Source organism: Strix uralensis, chromosome 2, assembly GCF_047716275.1.
Source record: "Strix uralensis isolate ZFMK-TIS-50842 chromosome 2, bStrUra1, whole genome shotgun sequence".
Classification (NCBI taxonomy): domain Eukaryota; kingdom Metazoa; phylum Chordata; class Aves; order Strigiformes; family Strigidae; genus Strix; species Strix uralensis.
In genome coordinates this window covers 92,672,445-92,688,196 of record NC_133973.1, presented here as the reverse complement: position 1 = coordinate 92,688,196, position 15,752 = coordinate 92,672,445, and the positions used below count along the sequence as shown (strand labels likewise).

The 15,752-nt window shown below is 35.7% G+C and overlaps 1 protein-coding gene across 2 annotated transcripts in view; it reads left to right on the top strand.

Annotated features, from left to right (window-relative positions):
- PIBF1 (progesterone immunomodulatory binding factor 1) overlaps positions 1-15,752 on the top strand; it is a 120,895-nt gene that overhangs the window by 63,648 nt on the left and 41,495 nt on the right. For both annotated transcript variants that reach the window (XM_074859515.1, XM_074859516.1), the window contains exons 11-13: positions 6,457-6,622; positions 9,944-10,094; positions 14,127-14,217. In XM_074859515.1, the coding sequence (XP_074715616.1) occupies positions 6,457-6,622; positions 9,944-10,094; positions 14,127-14,217 (408 nt within the window). The remainder of the gene's footprint in view (positions 1-6,456; positions 6,623-9,943; positions 10,095-14,126; positions 14,218-15,752) is intronic.

Here is a 15,752-nt window from a genome sequence, read left to right as displayed (position 1 = left end):
TTTTAAAAACAGCGTGACAGGAGTTGCTCATCTCTTTTACAGTAGCCTAAAAGTAAGCGCACACTTTCAGGAAGTGGAAGACTGATTCAATGTCCATCAGAGCCCCAGGATTGAGAGAAAACTCCCTAGTGAAGGCTTATGAAATTCTTATGGCTGAAATATAACTCTCAAGCACAGGCTAGGCTAGGCTGAAGCAGTCTCTACCATTACTGCTGAAACTGTGTCTCAGTGCAGAAGTGAATCTTAAGTTTCACAGAGTCAGAGTCAAATAAAAGGAAGCACAATTGCCTAGTCCAGAGACAAGGAAACAGACAGATTTCAGTCCCTGCCAGTCAGCATGATTTAGCAGATATATCTAAAGCAGACTCATCTTTCATAATGTTCATTCTTCCAATTCTTAGAAGAGATGGAACACTCATCGTGGTAATTAGGTTGCTGTAGCTGTCTGAGTGGAATAAACACCAAGATAATCAGCAACCTTTATAGTAATTCATCAGGATATGCCTTTTATATGTACATTCCACAACCCTACCTTTAACTTTGCTCTTTATTGGTTGTGTTACAGGTTAGTGAGATCTATGCAGCAGCTAACCTGTTTCTTTCTCTGGCATGAGGCAGAAAAATACATGGGAAGTACACACGTTCTCAAGAGGCACTGCAGAGAAAAGTGTGCAATCTGGTGTACACTGGGCATTAGTCTAGATAGGGTTGAAAAAATACATGGGTTCTACAAACTGAATAACTCCACTAATTGCATAGGTAATTTTGGGTTTAGGTGTCCTTAAACTACAGGTAGTGTAAAACAGCTGTTTATCTTGCTGAATCTGGATGTTTGGAACTAACGCTTCCTATGAACTGCAAAATAGTATGTGGAAGTGTTGCCTCCAAGGAAGTTGTTTCGACAGAATGAGGATCAGAGGCCAATACATAACAAATGCTTAGAATGCTGCAAAACACAAAAATCTCCTTTGAAGCAAGCAGCTTTAAACAAAGCTTCTAAGCTTTTTCTCTCAAACAGATTTTACTAAACCAAATACAAAAGTACTGGATGTTTAATTACTTGATACGAAGCAAATGTAACATCTGGCAAGAACTTGCATGTTAAGTCATGTTTACCCTTTAGCATTTAAGCTATGTTTCTGGATTTTTTTTTTTAATAACAATCTAAAACAGGAATACACTTCTGGATTTTTTTTTAATAACAATCTAAAACAGGAATAGTGTGCTGAAAAAATTCTCAGCATGTTATTTGAGGAAAACACATTTTAAGTGAAAACTATTTCAGCAAATAAATTTGTCAGTTTAAACAATTTGTAGATGGAATGCTTCATCTTCTGTTTAATCATTATACTCAGAGCTGCTTTCTTCTTTTGTTGGAGGTATTTAAATTTGTTGTTACTAAGCGCATTGTTATTTTAATCCAGGTTAGAAATAATTTAACATATTTGATAGACATTAATGAAGCAATAAATGGTACAAAAGACTGAAAATGCCTATAAAGTTAGTGTAACAATCTCCATAAAATATATATATTTAAATGAAGAATGACAGCTTTCTTGACCATTTTCTAGTAAATATTAAAACAGTCTTTCAGTTTATGAAACCAGCCAGATACATGATGCATCAGACTTATGTTCAGTGCTTCAGAAGCTGAGCAATGAAAGCATTTGAAACTAAGGATCGGAGTTCCTACATTTTCAGTTACTTAGCGGGTAGTGTGTGAACTTAATTCATGGGAAGCTTTTGATTGCTCAGAAACAAGTTTTTAGTACCAAGGATCAAAAAGTGAAACCAAGATCCATTGAGTGCCTGTGTTTGAGCTGGGGTCTCACACTTTGCTACATGTATGACAGCATGTGTGCAGTCTGTAACATGACTGAATTTAATTTAGGCCTATCTAGACTGCTGTTACTCATTCTGTGACTCCCAAATGGCACAATGAAGAGTAAGGAAAATTCTGTTCTGTACTTTTATACTTAGCTTTTGATTCTTTGGGAGAGAGGAAGCCTTAACGTCCAGACTTGGTTGGGAAAGGTGAGAAAGTTAAGCCGGGATTTGAACCTTATATTGAAAGAAGTATGGGTAGGATTTTATGAAGGATGCCTAACTATGAGGGTGATGTAGTAATAGAGAGAAAGAAAACCAGCAGATGCAGAGTAGGCCTATAAGATCAGAATGGAAGCTGAATAGGCTAGGAAAACAGGTGAGAAGAAAAACAGATGCCCCAAGTAGAAAGAATGAAAATAGAATTGAAAATCAGGAGAAATTTGGGCTGGCGCTGGGACAGAGAGGGAGGAGGGCAGGAACATTAGAAGACATGTCGGGGCTGGAAGTGGGACGTTTGCAATAGGACAGGTTAAGGTGGAAATGCCTGTGGCATTTAGGTTTCTCTGCAAATTTGGCACTGAACCAAAGCACAGATATTTGTATAAACAGAAGAGTATATTTTAATTACTCTAAAGATCTCGGAACTGGAACTGACCCATCTGTGGAGTCAGGATGATTTCACAACTTACAGGTTTTTTTTCCGTTTTTAAAGTTGAAAATAATGTCTAAAATGTATCCTAAAGAGTTTTAGGCTGGTATAATCAAATTTGCAAAATTAGAAAGGATTGGTGCTTTGTATAATTTTGGTAGGACTTCCTTTGGAAGATGTCTTATTTGTATTTACTTGCTTAGCATTCTTTCCTATTAACAAGCTTAATACTAGGATTTGCTGCTTCTTGAATGCTTAATTTTACGATTTTATTGTCTTATACTTCATTGTTCAGTTTCACTTTTGAGAAGCACTGTTGTACATCTCAGGTTTTGTCAATGGGATAGACAATGGTAAAAAAAGAAACTATTTCTGTTAGGTAAAACAGATTAGAGTTGCTATCTCAGTTCTTATAGGATGCTTATAAGAAGTTGGAAATGTTAAGTGAATCTCACTTTACACACATATATGATAGAAATCTTTGAATATCAATATTAGATTAGGCTGTGCTGGATGTGTTTTGTAGTTCCACCATTCAAAAATCAGTTGGCTGCCATACTTGCTTTCAGTATACAGACTACGTTTTACCATGAAATCTTTCCATTTACTCTCATTATATGCAGATTTTGAGAAGTTATTATATCATTATCCACCATTTGCAGAAACAGACTCCTCTGAAAAATCTTAAAACCATCCTTACAAACCAGAGTTTAAGTCCCTCTCTGAATATTCTCTCTTCTACTTTACTCTAGAAATAACCTTTTTGATAACCATTGTGTCACTCTGCTTTAGCAAACTTCAGGCATTATTGACCAGTCATCTGAGTGGCCCAGAGACATAATGAAGTTGAGGCCTCATTCTAGATGATTCTTACATGTGGGTTTTTCTCCATTTGTTTCATTAGCTCAATCTGTAATTTCCCTTTCCCAACCCTCATTCTTCTGTGACGCAAAAAACCCTGCCCTCTTACTATATCAAGTTTGCTAAAATTTCTTGATGGAGAAAAATCCTGCATACCCACTATTTTTTTCCATAACAGTAGTATTAAAGCATAAGGTGGTTTTGGTTTCTTCTGTTTTCCCTTAGAGACCATCTAGGCAGATAAAGGAATGTATTTTGACATTGTTACATGACTCTGTACCCACATGCACGCACACTTGTACTAAAATAGTAGCCAAGAAGCCAGAGATACTATCTGGCCAAGTAAAAGCAAATAATGCAAAGAAACTCTGGTGCTACAGTGGAGGAGTTAGTAGTGAGCTCACCAGTGTAGTAAGGTCAAAAGAAAACTTTACCTTACCAGTACAAAACAAATCATGCATGTGGAAGCTAGTTCAAATTTCCAAAACAAAATTTTTTTTTCTGAAGTTACTGCTCATGATTGGGTTGATAAGCATGCTCTGGAAGCACCCAGCTGATTGAGTAGACGTACAAAATCGTCGGAGAACTATGGGCTTCTCTGGAAAGTATAGAAAGTAGGTACAGAGAAGTATGTGTAACCTATGTTTGTGCATGTTTCCAGTGTGTAAGCTCTGCACATTGAACCTCGGACTAAGATCTGAAGCTGTGCACAGCAGTGCATTGCCATTTATTTTGTGTAAAGGCAGAAGATAGGAATTTGTTGTTAAAAGTCAATAAATATGACTTGTAGATAATTTCATTTGTCTGTTGCATTGCACATCAGTTGGCTGGATGACATGTATCTTTGTGAAGACTTACGCATTTTGGAACAGTCTTGTCAGGATTGTAAACAGTGTGCATAGCAGAACAGATTTAGTGTCATGTCTGCAGCCAATCATGTACAGTGTGGCAAATATGAGTGCTGAAACTATTTTTGTGTGGTAAAATGAAAATAGGAACATACAGTCAGGGAGCAGTGATGAAATACTTAAAGTATCAGCACTTGAAAAGCATCCTCAAGCAAAACTGACCGCAGTAGTCAATAACCAGATAGATAATTGACGTTTAGCAGTTTGAGTGCAGTAACTGAGAACTGTCATACTATTGAAAAAGAAAATTGTTTTAAAAAGAATGACCTTTTCATGAGCTCAGTAGGCAGAACTTCCAACCTCTGCTCACGCAGCCTGTGTGGGAACAATCTCATTCATGCGTTGGACTGTTTACTCATACACGGATGTCTACAGAGTGATTGTAAAAGGCATCATAATGACACCTGTTTGTTCTGTTCAAGTTAATTCCAGTGAAAATTGCTTCCTCTTTGTGCCTTAGAAACATTCCTACATCTGAAATCCTCAGGGAAAATATTTGAAGTAATCCCCTTGTTTTTGTTAAACACCCTCAATCCCACCTAAAGATCAGGTGCTAAATAACGATGGAATTGTGTTGCAACTGCTATTTGACAAATGACAGCTAACATAACAACCGCACTGGGTTAGAGTAAAGGTTTATCTGGCATTCTAACAATTTGTTGTTACATGACTTCTATGTCAAAAGTACCATCTTGCATTTAATAGTTGTCAAGATTTCTCTGCTGTTTGTTTGATACTGAGTTTTTTTCATACTCTTGAGTCAGTGTTAATTTTTAGCATCCATAGCATCTTATGGTAAAGAATTTCACAACTTTCATGTGTGAAGAACGACTTCTATTTGTTTTCATTCTGTGTCTGCTGGCTTTACAGATGCCTTCTCATGTATCTATTGGAAAATACAGTTGATTCCTTTGCTCATTCTCCATGCCTTTCATGATGTTAAAGGCCTCTCTTATTTCTTCCGTCTTCTTCTCTTTTCCAAGTTGTAGAGTCCTAGCTTGCTTAAGTAATTTCTTCCATACAGTGCAACTGTATAAGTGCATGATGTTGCTGGTTGTCAAAGGTAATCTTTATTACCCTTCTCTGATGCTTAACCACTTGTAAGGTGAGGTACTAGAATGGTAGTCAGCATTCAGTGTGCAGGCAACAGCATGAAATTGTAAAGTGACATGGTGATTCCTGTATTTTCTCTATTGCTTTCACAGTAATTCCCAAAATGTTGGGTTTGACCATTATTTAAAATTGAGCCAAAGTTTTCATGGATTTATCTAGTATAACCCCAAGATCTCACTCGTGAATGAAAACATAGGAGTTCATAATTTTATGTATATGGTTAGGATAATTTTTACAACCTGTGATTTACTTCGCATATATCCTTTGAATTTCATGTTATTTAATGCTAAGATTCATAAACTTTTCTACTCTTCTTCACATGACACTTGTTTTCTACAGTCCAGTAACTTAGTATTCCATCAGCAAACTTTTTTACCCCTCTTTTTTTGAGACTGCTTGTTAAGTAAAATGAGTAGAATGAATGAAGTCCACTTCTAAGCAGGATATTATTTATCTGTCACCTATAATTACCTTATAGTGATATTCTCAAAAATATACTTCATTTCTGCTTTTTGAGAAGGTCCCATGGTTCTGAATGACTGTGGAAATTAATACACCATTGTAGTCTGATGTTTCTTCATATCTTTGGGTATGGGAAAAAGCAGTGTAGCTGATATCCATGATATCCCAAAGAGATATCCCAGGGATGCACCATTGATATCACTGATGTCTAACACCACTTCTCCCTATCATGTGTAACATGTGGTGGTGAAGACAGGAGACAACATCTCCTTAGTATCTCTCCCAAGAAGACTTCAGTGCATACATATGTGTACCAAGAAAGAGATTCACACTGATCAAACATTTTAAAAAATTAAAGTATACTGTAAGGTCATTGTCATTTGATCGTGCATTAACTACATATTCAGAAAAGTCATGGGCTGAGTTTTCCATGTACTGTGTTTTGTTGTCATTATAGTATTGAATTTTACTAATGATGTTTCAAATACAGGTTACAATAGTTACATAGATAACCTTACTAATACTTAATAAACTCTTAGAAATACTGTATTAATTTCTGAAATTGATACCTCTACTGAACAGAACAAGAATGTAGTCTATTTTTGAATCATCAAAACTACTTTTTTTTTTTTCCAGGTATAGACAAATGCAGCTTGGCACAGAAAGCAAAGTAGCTGAACTTCTTCACCAAAGTAAGTTAAAGTCCTTTGAAAGTGAACATGTTCAACTCATGCAACAAGAAACAGCAAAGAATCTTTCACAGTGCCAAATGGAATGTGAGAAATACCAGAGAAAGCTGGAGGTATGTTATATAAAGAGATACTTTAGAGGGCATTATATAGTTGTTTTTAATTAGAATGTAAAATGGAAAATCTTGGGGAAAGAGTAGCAAAGAACATACATGGCTGAATTAGTATCTCCACCAAATTTTGCTGAAGCAGAATCATTCATGTGAGGTAGACATATGTTTGTATCACAAAGCTGCTTATGTCAGTCTATGTGATTATTGTAGGCAAAAAAGACAGTTATACCAGAACAGTTATGGTGAATTCAGCATCATTATTAAAATCTAGGATTTGTAATAGCATTGTTATATAATAAAAATACTTTTTATTGATACACAATTCTGGAACACATTTTTACAGCTAAAAAAGTCAAGGAGAGCGTGATGTGTACAACATTGAAAAGACCTAACATTGCTGATCCTATCATGGTTGGTTGACCTTGGCCAGCTGCCAGACATCCACCCAGCCACTCTCTCACTCCCCCTCCTCAAGAGGATGGGGGCATGGGGGTTAAATAAGCTGAAAAAGCTCATGGGTTAATATACAGATAGGGAGATCACTTACCAATTGCCATCAGGGGCAAAACAGACTTATTACCTATTACTTATTTCAATTTGTAATAAGTGAAATAGATGTGGATGGTGAGAAACAAAGAAAAAACTAAAGGATCTTTCCCCACCTCTTTTTCTTCTGGGTTTAACTTCCCCCCTTCACTTCTGACGCGTCTGCCTCCCTCTCCCTGAGCAGTGGAGGGGAGGGATGGGGAATGGGCATTGTGGTCAGTCCATAACAGCTCCTTTCTGCTGCTCCTTCCTCCTCACACTTCTGCTCTGCTCCAGTGAGGATCTTCCATGGGCTGCAGTTTCCTTCAGGAGAAAATCTGCTCCTGCTTTGGCTCTCCACAGGTTGCAGTTCCTTCAGGGCATGTCCAACTGCTCCAGCATGGGGTCCTCTCTGGGCTGCAGTGTGGATATCTGCTCTGGTGTGGTCTTTCATGTTCTGCAGGAGGACAACCTGCTTCACCATGGTCTTCTCCATGGTCTTCAAGAGAATCTCTGCTCTGGCACTTGGGGCACGTCCTCCCCTCCCTCTCTCACCTTGCTGTCTGCACCAAGGCTGTTTATCACACTTTTTTCCCCTCACTCCTCACTGCCATGCAGCATTTTCTGCCCTTTCTTAAATACATTCTCCCCAAGGCACCACCACCTTGTCTGAGGGGCTCAGCCATGCCCTGCGGTGGGTCGGTTGAAGCCAGCTGGAGCCGGCTGTGTCCGGCCTGGGGCAGCCCCGGCCTCTCCTCACAGAGGCTGCCCCTGCAGCCCCCTCTGCCAGCTCCTGAGCACCTGCACCCAGTGCATCTATTTACGTAGAGTTGAATGACTTGGACCTGTTTATCTTTACAAGCCTGGGATTTATTATCTCTCAAACATGTACTTTCAAAAATGTATCATATCCTGTTTACCTGTTTTAGTATTGGAAATGTGTCCAGTATTCAGTAGAGCAAACTTACTTTAAAACAAAATTTCTTCACCTGTGCAAAGTTAGTCCCAAAATTGTATCACTGAGTCCAGTTTGTGAGATTTAAATCAGATTGGCAGTGTATGTCTAAAACAAATGTCAGGATACAAGCTGGACAGGACAGAATAAAAAACTTTTTTCCAAATGCCAGCTATGACAGCCTTCATTGTTGGAGAAGTATGCTGTTCTTCAAGTCCCCGCATTTCTGGTGCTGAACCTGCCTAGGGTGTTTATGAAAAGGAACTGTAAAGTGGAAACAAAATTAGAGAGTTTTAGATAAAATGTAATTTCTTGTTTGTCTGTATTGTTTCAGATCCTAGCTGATGAGGTTAGTTGTGGTCACAAGCACTGGGAGTACCAGTTTCACTAGACTTTGAGGGTACTAAACAGATTTTTAGTTGCACCGACATGTCTAAACTTTGAGAAGATAGTAAAATTTGAGTTATATTTCCATTTTCTTTGTGGATATTTGTTTGATCTGATAACATCTTGAATATTTGCCATTCAATTCTGCTAACAGTTTTGGCACTTCCTTTTCTCTGTAGAGAGACAATTTGAAACCAGTATGCTTTCATTAAGAAACGTTCTTGCAGAAATTAAATATTTGATGTCTGAAGCTTTTACTTCTGTTCCTTTTGACTGAATTCTTAGTTTTTTTAATTTCCTTTCTTATATATAGTATCAATGTACTAAGGGTTTTTTCTTACCCTTCTTATAGGATATTGATCTTAGTGAATAGTGTAGTCACTAGTATCTTGCAGCTCAGCTACAGCTGCTTTGTGAACCAACTGTTGTTTTTATTTGAATTTCAGCATAGTTTCTCTTATGCGTGCTAAAACTAGAAAACAGAATATTTATATGTTGCCAAAGTTTAACCTATATGTTTATTCTGTGACAGTAGACCAGTCATTTTATGTTCGAGTGGCTTGTTTCTCTAAGCATTGTGCAGTCTTTTGTGGTTTTGACAGTGAATCTGGTATCACTTCTGTATATACTATTCATATATTTCTGTATCTTTAGATCTATATTCAATTGTCATCTTGAATGTTTGGGATTTCTATTTGGGAAGTTAATATTCAACTTAGCTGCAGCACTACTTGGTTATTACTTTACGTGTTTTGGTTGGATTTTCTGTGCGAAGTTTGTAGATTACTACTTTACTCACCAAGGATTTTCTTATTCCAGTTGGTTTTATAATATTTATGTGTTTTCTGTTTTCAAGCACTGTATCAGATACAGACCTTCATAACTTTTACTCTTGAATATGTGCTTTTTTGTTTAAGCTTAGTGGATTAAGTATTTACTTTAGTCCTGAACGTTAATGGCATATTACCATTCAGTAATAAGTAAATAATAAGAAACTGGTATATTTTAAATACCAGATTTTGATATTTGTCCATTTGCCACTCTGTAAAGGAACCTTCCTTTTTTAAATTGATAACTGAAATCTGAATCCATTTAAAGCAACAAAAATAAATGCATTTACACTGTTTTGACTGCTGTGTATTAAATTTTTAGCTGTTACTTTGCTTTTCCTAACTCTCCTTTAAAATTCTTGTAGCTTTTTCAAAGAGAGATTCTTAGAATTACTAAGGCCTTAGGAGATAGGCATAAGTGATATGACCTGAGAGTGTAATCTGTGCAAGATAATATAGTTGAAAAAATAACTGCTTTTTAAAGTATTTTAATCTTTTCTGTGCAAAAGTTACATCAAATATTTAGCATCATACTGCTAAGCATTTTACATGTATTATATTTTTTCTCTTTCATAAATAGCTGTAGTGCTGAATCCCTGATCTTTCCATTATTCATTCTCACAGGTGCTTACTAAGGAATTTTATAGTCTTCAGTCTTCTAGTGAAACACGCATTATTGAACTTCAAACACAGAATTCTGAGTTTCAAGCAAGGCTAGATACTTACGAAAAACTTGAAAAAGAGCTTGATGAGATAATATTGCAGACAGCAGAAAGTAAGTTCTGTCACTAATTATGTTGTATCTGTAGGTGTTTCTGGCATTATGATAAGATGTCTTGTTGCTCGTGGCACTTGGAAAGTATTACAGTGTCTGTCATTCTCCCTCCTTATGCCTGACAATTAAGATGCAGTAATATGAAAATATTAATGACAGATTTTTAAATGTATTTGTAAATATGTATCAAATAAACATGAACTTAGACATATGGATGTTAAAAAATCATCTCAGTGTTTCTTTTTATCTCATTTCTCTTCTCCATATTCTAATTATCCATTATAATTAGATGTGTTTTTTAGGATTCTCCTATTTTTAAAGTATATTTTGAATACCAGGGAACCTCTTTGTTGACAGACAATTATAGGTTTCATAATACAGTACAGTGATTAATGTGAATTTTTGAATTATTTGAGGGGGGGAGGAAAAAAGCTCTTCCTTGTGTTGAATTAATAATAATTAGTCATTAACTAGTTGCTTGTGCCAGATCAGTCTGTTCCAAGTACTAAACCCTGGACTAAATTCAGGCCTTATTACTCTTGAAAATTTTTGTCTCTGGTTGGCAAAAATAGTGATATCTGTTCTCAAACACAGCAAAATTTCCGTGAAATCTATATTAATTTGGTTCTCAGCCTAAATGAATCCACAAGGCAAGTAATTTCTAATTTGAAAGTACCACTCTAATCTTGAAGTCTTTTAGCCTGTGTGTAAACAGAGTAGGACACTTTAAGATTTCAAACTAATTCATATATCTTCTTGTCCTTTTCTCTTTCTTTGCTACTCAAAAAAGTAATCACAATTTATAAATAATGTTTTCGAGCTAGAAGATCATTGCATAAGCTTTATATATAAACAGTAGTGTAGAAAAAAGTATGTATTACTGGGATATCTGAGTATCTTTATTAATTAGACTGTATACTTTATTAATTTTATACACTGCAGCTTGTACTTGTTAGAATGGCATGACTACCCAAAGGTTCCAGTCTGACCATGAGCATGTTTGCTATATACATGCTTATGTTTTAGTCAGTAACATGTTTTTTTGAAGTGTATATATATAAACTTGCCTAAGGAGTATTTGTGTTAATACAGAATTTTTTGGACCTTACCCTCATTTTTTCCAAGGAGAAGATAGAGTTCAGAATGCTGTTCTTTGTTTACACTGATTTACATTTTCTTATGCAACTTGGGATGGCACCAAAGGTTTTTACAGAACTAAATCATTCTTAACTTCTTACATGTGTATTTTAATTACAATTTATATTCTGTGATACAGATATGACTTAAAGTTTCCAAATGGACTGTTAAAATATAATTATTTTCTTATTTTGTTGGAGAAAAAAGGGAGTTCAATATTATTTCAATATACGCTCTATTTAATAACTAACATTGTTTTTTCTTACTATTTGATATTGAAAGTTAGGATTAATACCAATTAAGACTGAATTCCAGCACCAAGGTGAACTTCTGAGGAAAATCAAAAGAAATAAATGTATTTCTTTTTTAAAAATACTTTGAAGGAGAACACAGACATACTTCCTCTGGTGTCTCAAATTATGTCCTGGTATTTACATGTCATAAATAACTGGTAGAAAAATAGGTAGAAAATTAATTGAAAGAAAGGAAATGTAATTATTTTTCAAATTCAGTGTGTTCTGGAAATACTCCAGTCTATCTTTCAAAGAATATGATTTAGGCAGAAGTATTGTGTGGAAGACAATTAGAATTTTCTATAGACTTCAGTGAGAATAAGATTTTACTCTTCAGTCCTGTGCTCACTTCTTTATATTTCAGTACCATGCAATTTTTTTTTCTTCTTGAGTTATGAAGCCTCTGCTATTTTACAATACTGGGGGTGCTGGTGGGGGTTGGAGTCTCTGGACTTAAGAAACTGTGTATTTGCACATGTGAGGTGGCTTTTGTCATATACTCATAATAAGCTTTTTATTTTTTCCTTTGGAGAACATGCATGTGGAAGAGATCACTGAATTGTGACTGTTATTCCCTCATTATGCGTTGCTTTATTAGTATTGAAATAACATGAAACAGTCTATTCAGGAAACTATCAAGAATTTATGTAGCCACTCCTTACAACATCTGAGTGGCTTCCACATGAGTAACAGTAAACTTTCTTGGCATTTGTCTATTCTTCCTTTTCAGGATAAAATCTTCACTTTGGGGTATTTCTGTTGTAGACTAGTTTGGGGGTTTTTTGGGTTTTTTTTTTTTTTTTTTGCTTCCATTGGTTAGTATCTTTTTAAGAAAAAGATTGGACCTATATGTATCCTCACAATGGCACTTCTTTTTGCCAAGTGGTGTAAAAAACTGTCATTAATAAGTGTCCCCTAACATAAAATGTGTATTTTACACCACAAAGTCAGGTGAAGAGCCTGGAAGGACATAAACTAAGATAAGAGAAGCACACACTGATATAGAACATTACTTCAGCTTCATATCTGCAACATTTCCAAATTTTTTTTGCATTTGATTTCACGATCTGACACTTACATGGACACTACTGACAGATACAAATTTATATGGCAGGATACTACTGACACTTCCCTAAGACATACAACACTGAATTTGTAACCAAAAAAGACTATGGCAGATTATTTTTTATGTTTTTCTGAACCAGATATATTTAAGGCACTGGAGAATTCCCAATCATAACTAAGTCTTGAAAATCTGAAGTTCTTGTGCCTTTGTACTGCCACATCAATAAACTTTTTCTGTCATACTTACTGGAATTTCTGTATTGTTTTTCATGTAACTAGGTATGTGACTTACAAGTGCTCTACAAGAGGCTTTTCTTTTTCTAAATGTGTTTGAAGAGTACTTGTTTAAAATAGAATTAAAAGGGTATTAGACAAGTGAGGAAAGAAGCTATAGTGTTGTGCAAGTTATTGAGGGGAGAAGGTATTTCTGATTTTGAGGCACTTGAGGATTAGGAAACATGAGTCAGATAGGACTGTCACCTAATTTCCTAAATTGGTTTCTCCTGTTCCCAACTAGTTGGTTCATCAAAACTGTTGTGTGGTGCCTGGGCTGGTGTTCACTTGTGCTCCCTCCTAGTTGGTTCATCAAAACTGTTGTGTGGTGCCTGGGCTGGTGTTCACTTGTGCTCCCTCCTTCTCTCACAACTGTCCCACTCTCTCTGCCCCTGCCTACCTCCCACACACACACTTCTTTTTTTCCTTTTTTTTTTTTTTTTCTGGTCCACTTTGTCTTACAGGACAGAGGAAACCTGAATTATACAAGCTAAAATATAAAAATCTGTACACGTTTTAATCTTGCTGCTATTGGGATTTCTTTTCAAAGCAATTCCAATGTGTTTTAAATCCTTAGAAGCACGTTTTCAGAAATCAGTCATCTGTGGAGGCAGAGATTATTTTGAATATTTTTACTTTGCATAAACATACAAATCTCCTTCTTGACCTGTTCTGAAGATGGGTATGGCATTTGTTTTCCTCAGGTTATCAGAAATTTCTGATCACCACAGCCTTTCAGAAATTATAATGAACAGCCTCACATTGACCTCGGCTCCCTCAGCAACCTCAGATGTGTCCCTTCTGGTCTCATGGATTTGTTTCTGTCCAGTCAGCTTAAGCACTCCCTAATTTTATCATCTTTTACTTCCTCATGTGTGCACAGAAAATTAATTATTTAGAAAAAAAACCCAAAGCAACCTAACCTTCTACTGCTGAATTATACTATTAGTGTGTATATTGTGACTATAGTGACATTATACTCTTTTCCTTTACTTTCCTTTTACGTAAGTCTTATGTTAATCAGAAAACAGAAAAATAAAAAGTAAAAAGCCTGCCAGTGTTGTGAGAAATTAGTGTATGGCACTGTATTATTCTAATTGTGAACAAAGTTGTTCTACTTAAGTCCGGAAGGTTACATCAACTGAAAATCTAGCTTCTAGAAGTTTGTGTGTGTGTATAGTTATAAATAGAATTGCTTAGAAGTTTGTAAGTTCTTGCAGTGTAATTATGTTCTTCAACAGTACCTTTCTGCAATTTTTTGCAGTGGAAAATGAAGTTGAAGCTGAAAGGGTTCTCTTCTCATATGGGTATGGTGCTAATGTTCCTACAACAGCCAAAAGACGACTAAAGCAAAGGTAAAAAAGTGCCTCCTGAATTTACTTGTTCAGGACAAAGTAAATGAAGGTATATGTGCATTATGTTTTGTCTTAGAATCCAGCCAGTTTGATTAACATAAAGAGGGTTTTTTTAATTACTTAAGTATACAGGAACAGAATGAAGACTAGGACCTGTTAATGTGGTTGATGCATATAAATGAGCATATATGTATTTTTCTAGGTCATTTTAAGATCTTTTTGCATTGTCTTTCAGAAAAATTAATTTTAACTGTATAAAACTAAACAGCTGTAAAAACAGACTAGTTACATTGTTTACATTTATATAATAGGAAATAAGTTTTGAATACCCTAGAAATGATTGTATATAATTGTAACAAAAAAAATCTGTTGGGAAATTAAAAAGGCCAAGGTTTCAGAGCATCACTATTTCATCTTTACAAATACAGGAGCTCATTCCAGTTATATTTCTTCAGTTTGCTCTGATACCGTTTGATCAATAGATAAAAATGATGTGTAGGCTGAATAACATACCTTCTGATCACAGTCATTTTTAAATAATAAATTTGTGTTATGCACTATCTTTAAGAAATAATAGTGACATTTGATTGGCTCATTGTGAGCATAAAGGCTACAAGTATAGAGAATGTAGATTTATTTATAATATTTTTAAACTGTGCCCACAGAAAAGTTTTGCTGTTGTTGAAAATATGTATAGCTAGTATAAAAAGAAAATATAACCTACGATTAGAATCATGGAATAGTGGGATGATTTAGGTTGGAAGGAACACCTGGAGGTCAGAAGAGTTCAACACCATGCTCAGAGCAAATCCAATTGTTCAAGAGCTTGTCCAGATAAGTTTTGATTTTTCCCTATGGATAGAGATTGCACATCCTTCACAATATTAGGTCAGAGTGATTATTTTTTTTGTCCAGAATCCTGTCTCCAGCCTGACAGAGGTCACCACAGTTAGGATAGTGGTTCTCCCAGGATTATACACATTCCTTGCACTTGGGGTATCCCTACCATGTGCTCAAATGCAGGAAAGTTGACTGCATAATTTGTGTTAGTGGTAGGCTTTGACCATGCTATCTTCTACTAAAATGAGAAACTCCACCATCATGGTGGACACACGAAGAGGGGTATAAAGGCAGGATGAATGTGTACCATAGCTTCACAGTGTACATTTCTAGCATTCAGGAACTGTAAGTGCAGTTTTTGTCATGTATAGCTGATTTTTACTATAAGTATTAGTTTCTTTAGTTGTTTTTGTCCTCTTAACCCCCACCTTCTCCATGACAAAGAATATTTAACATCAAAAGTTACTGATGATAATTAAGGGCAAATGATGGTCTGTTCATGTTTGCAAGAAAGATTTATGGGCCATGTACTGTTTCTTCTGTCCTACATATTTGTTTTTCAAGTAAGTGTTGTGGATAAGATTGTCAGTCAGATTAGACCTGTTGTGCACTGACATATCACTGACAAAAATCATAAAGATTTTATGTAGTACTTAACTTTGGAAAGGCTTAATTTGCTCTTTGATGTTTTTAAG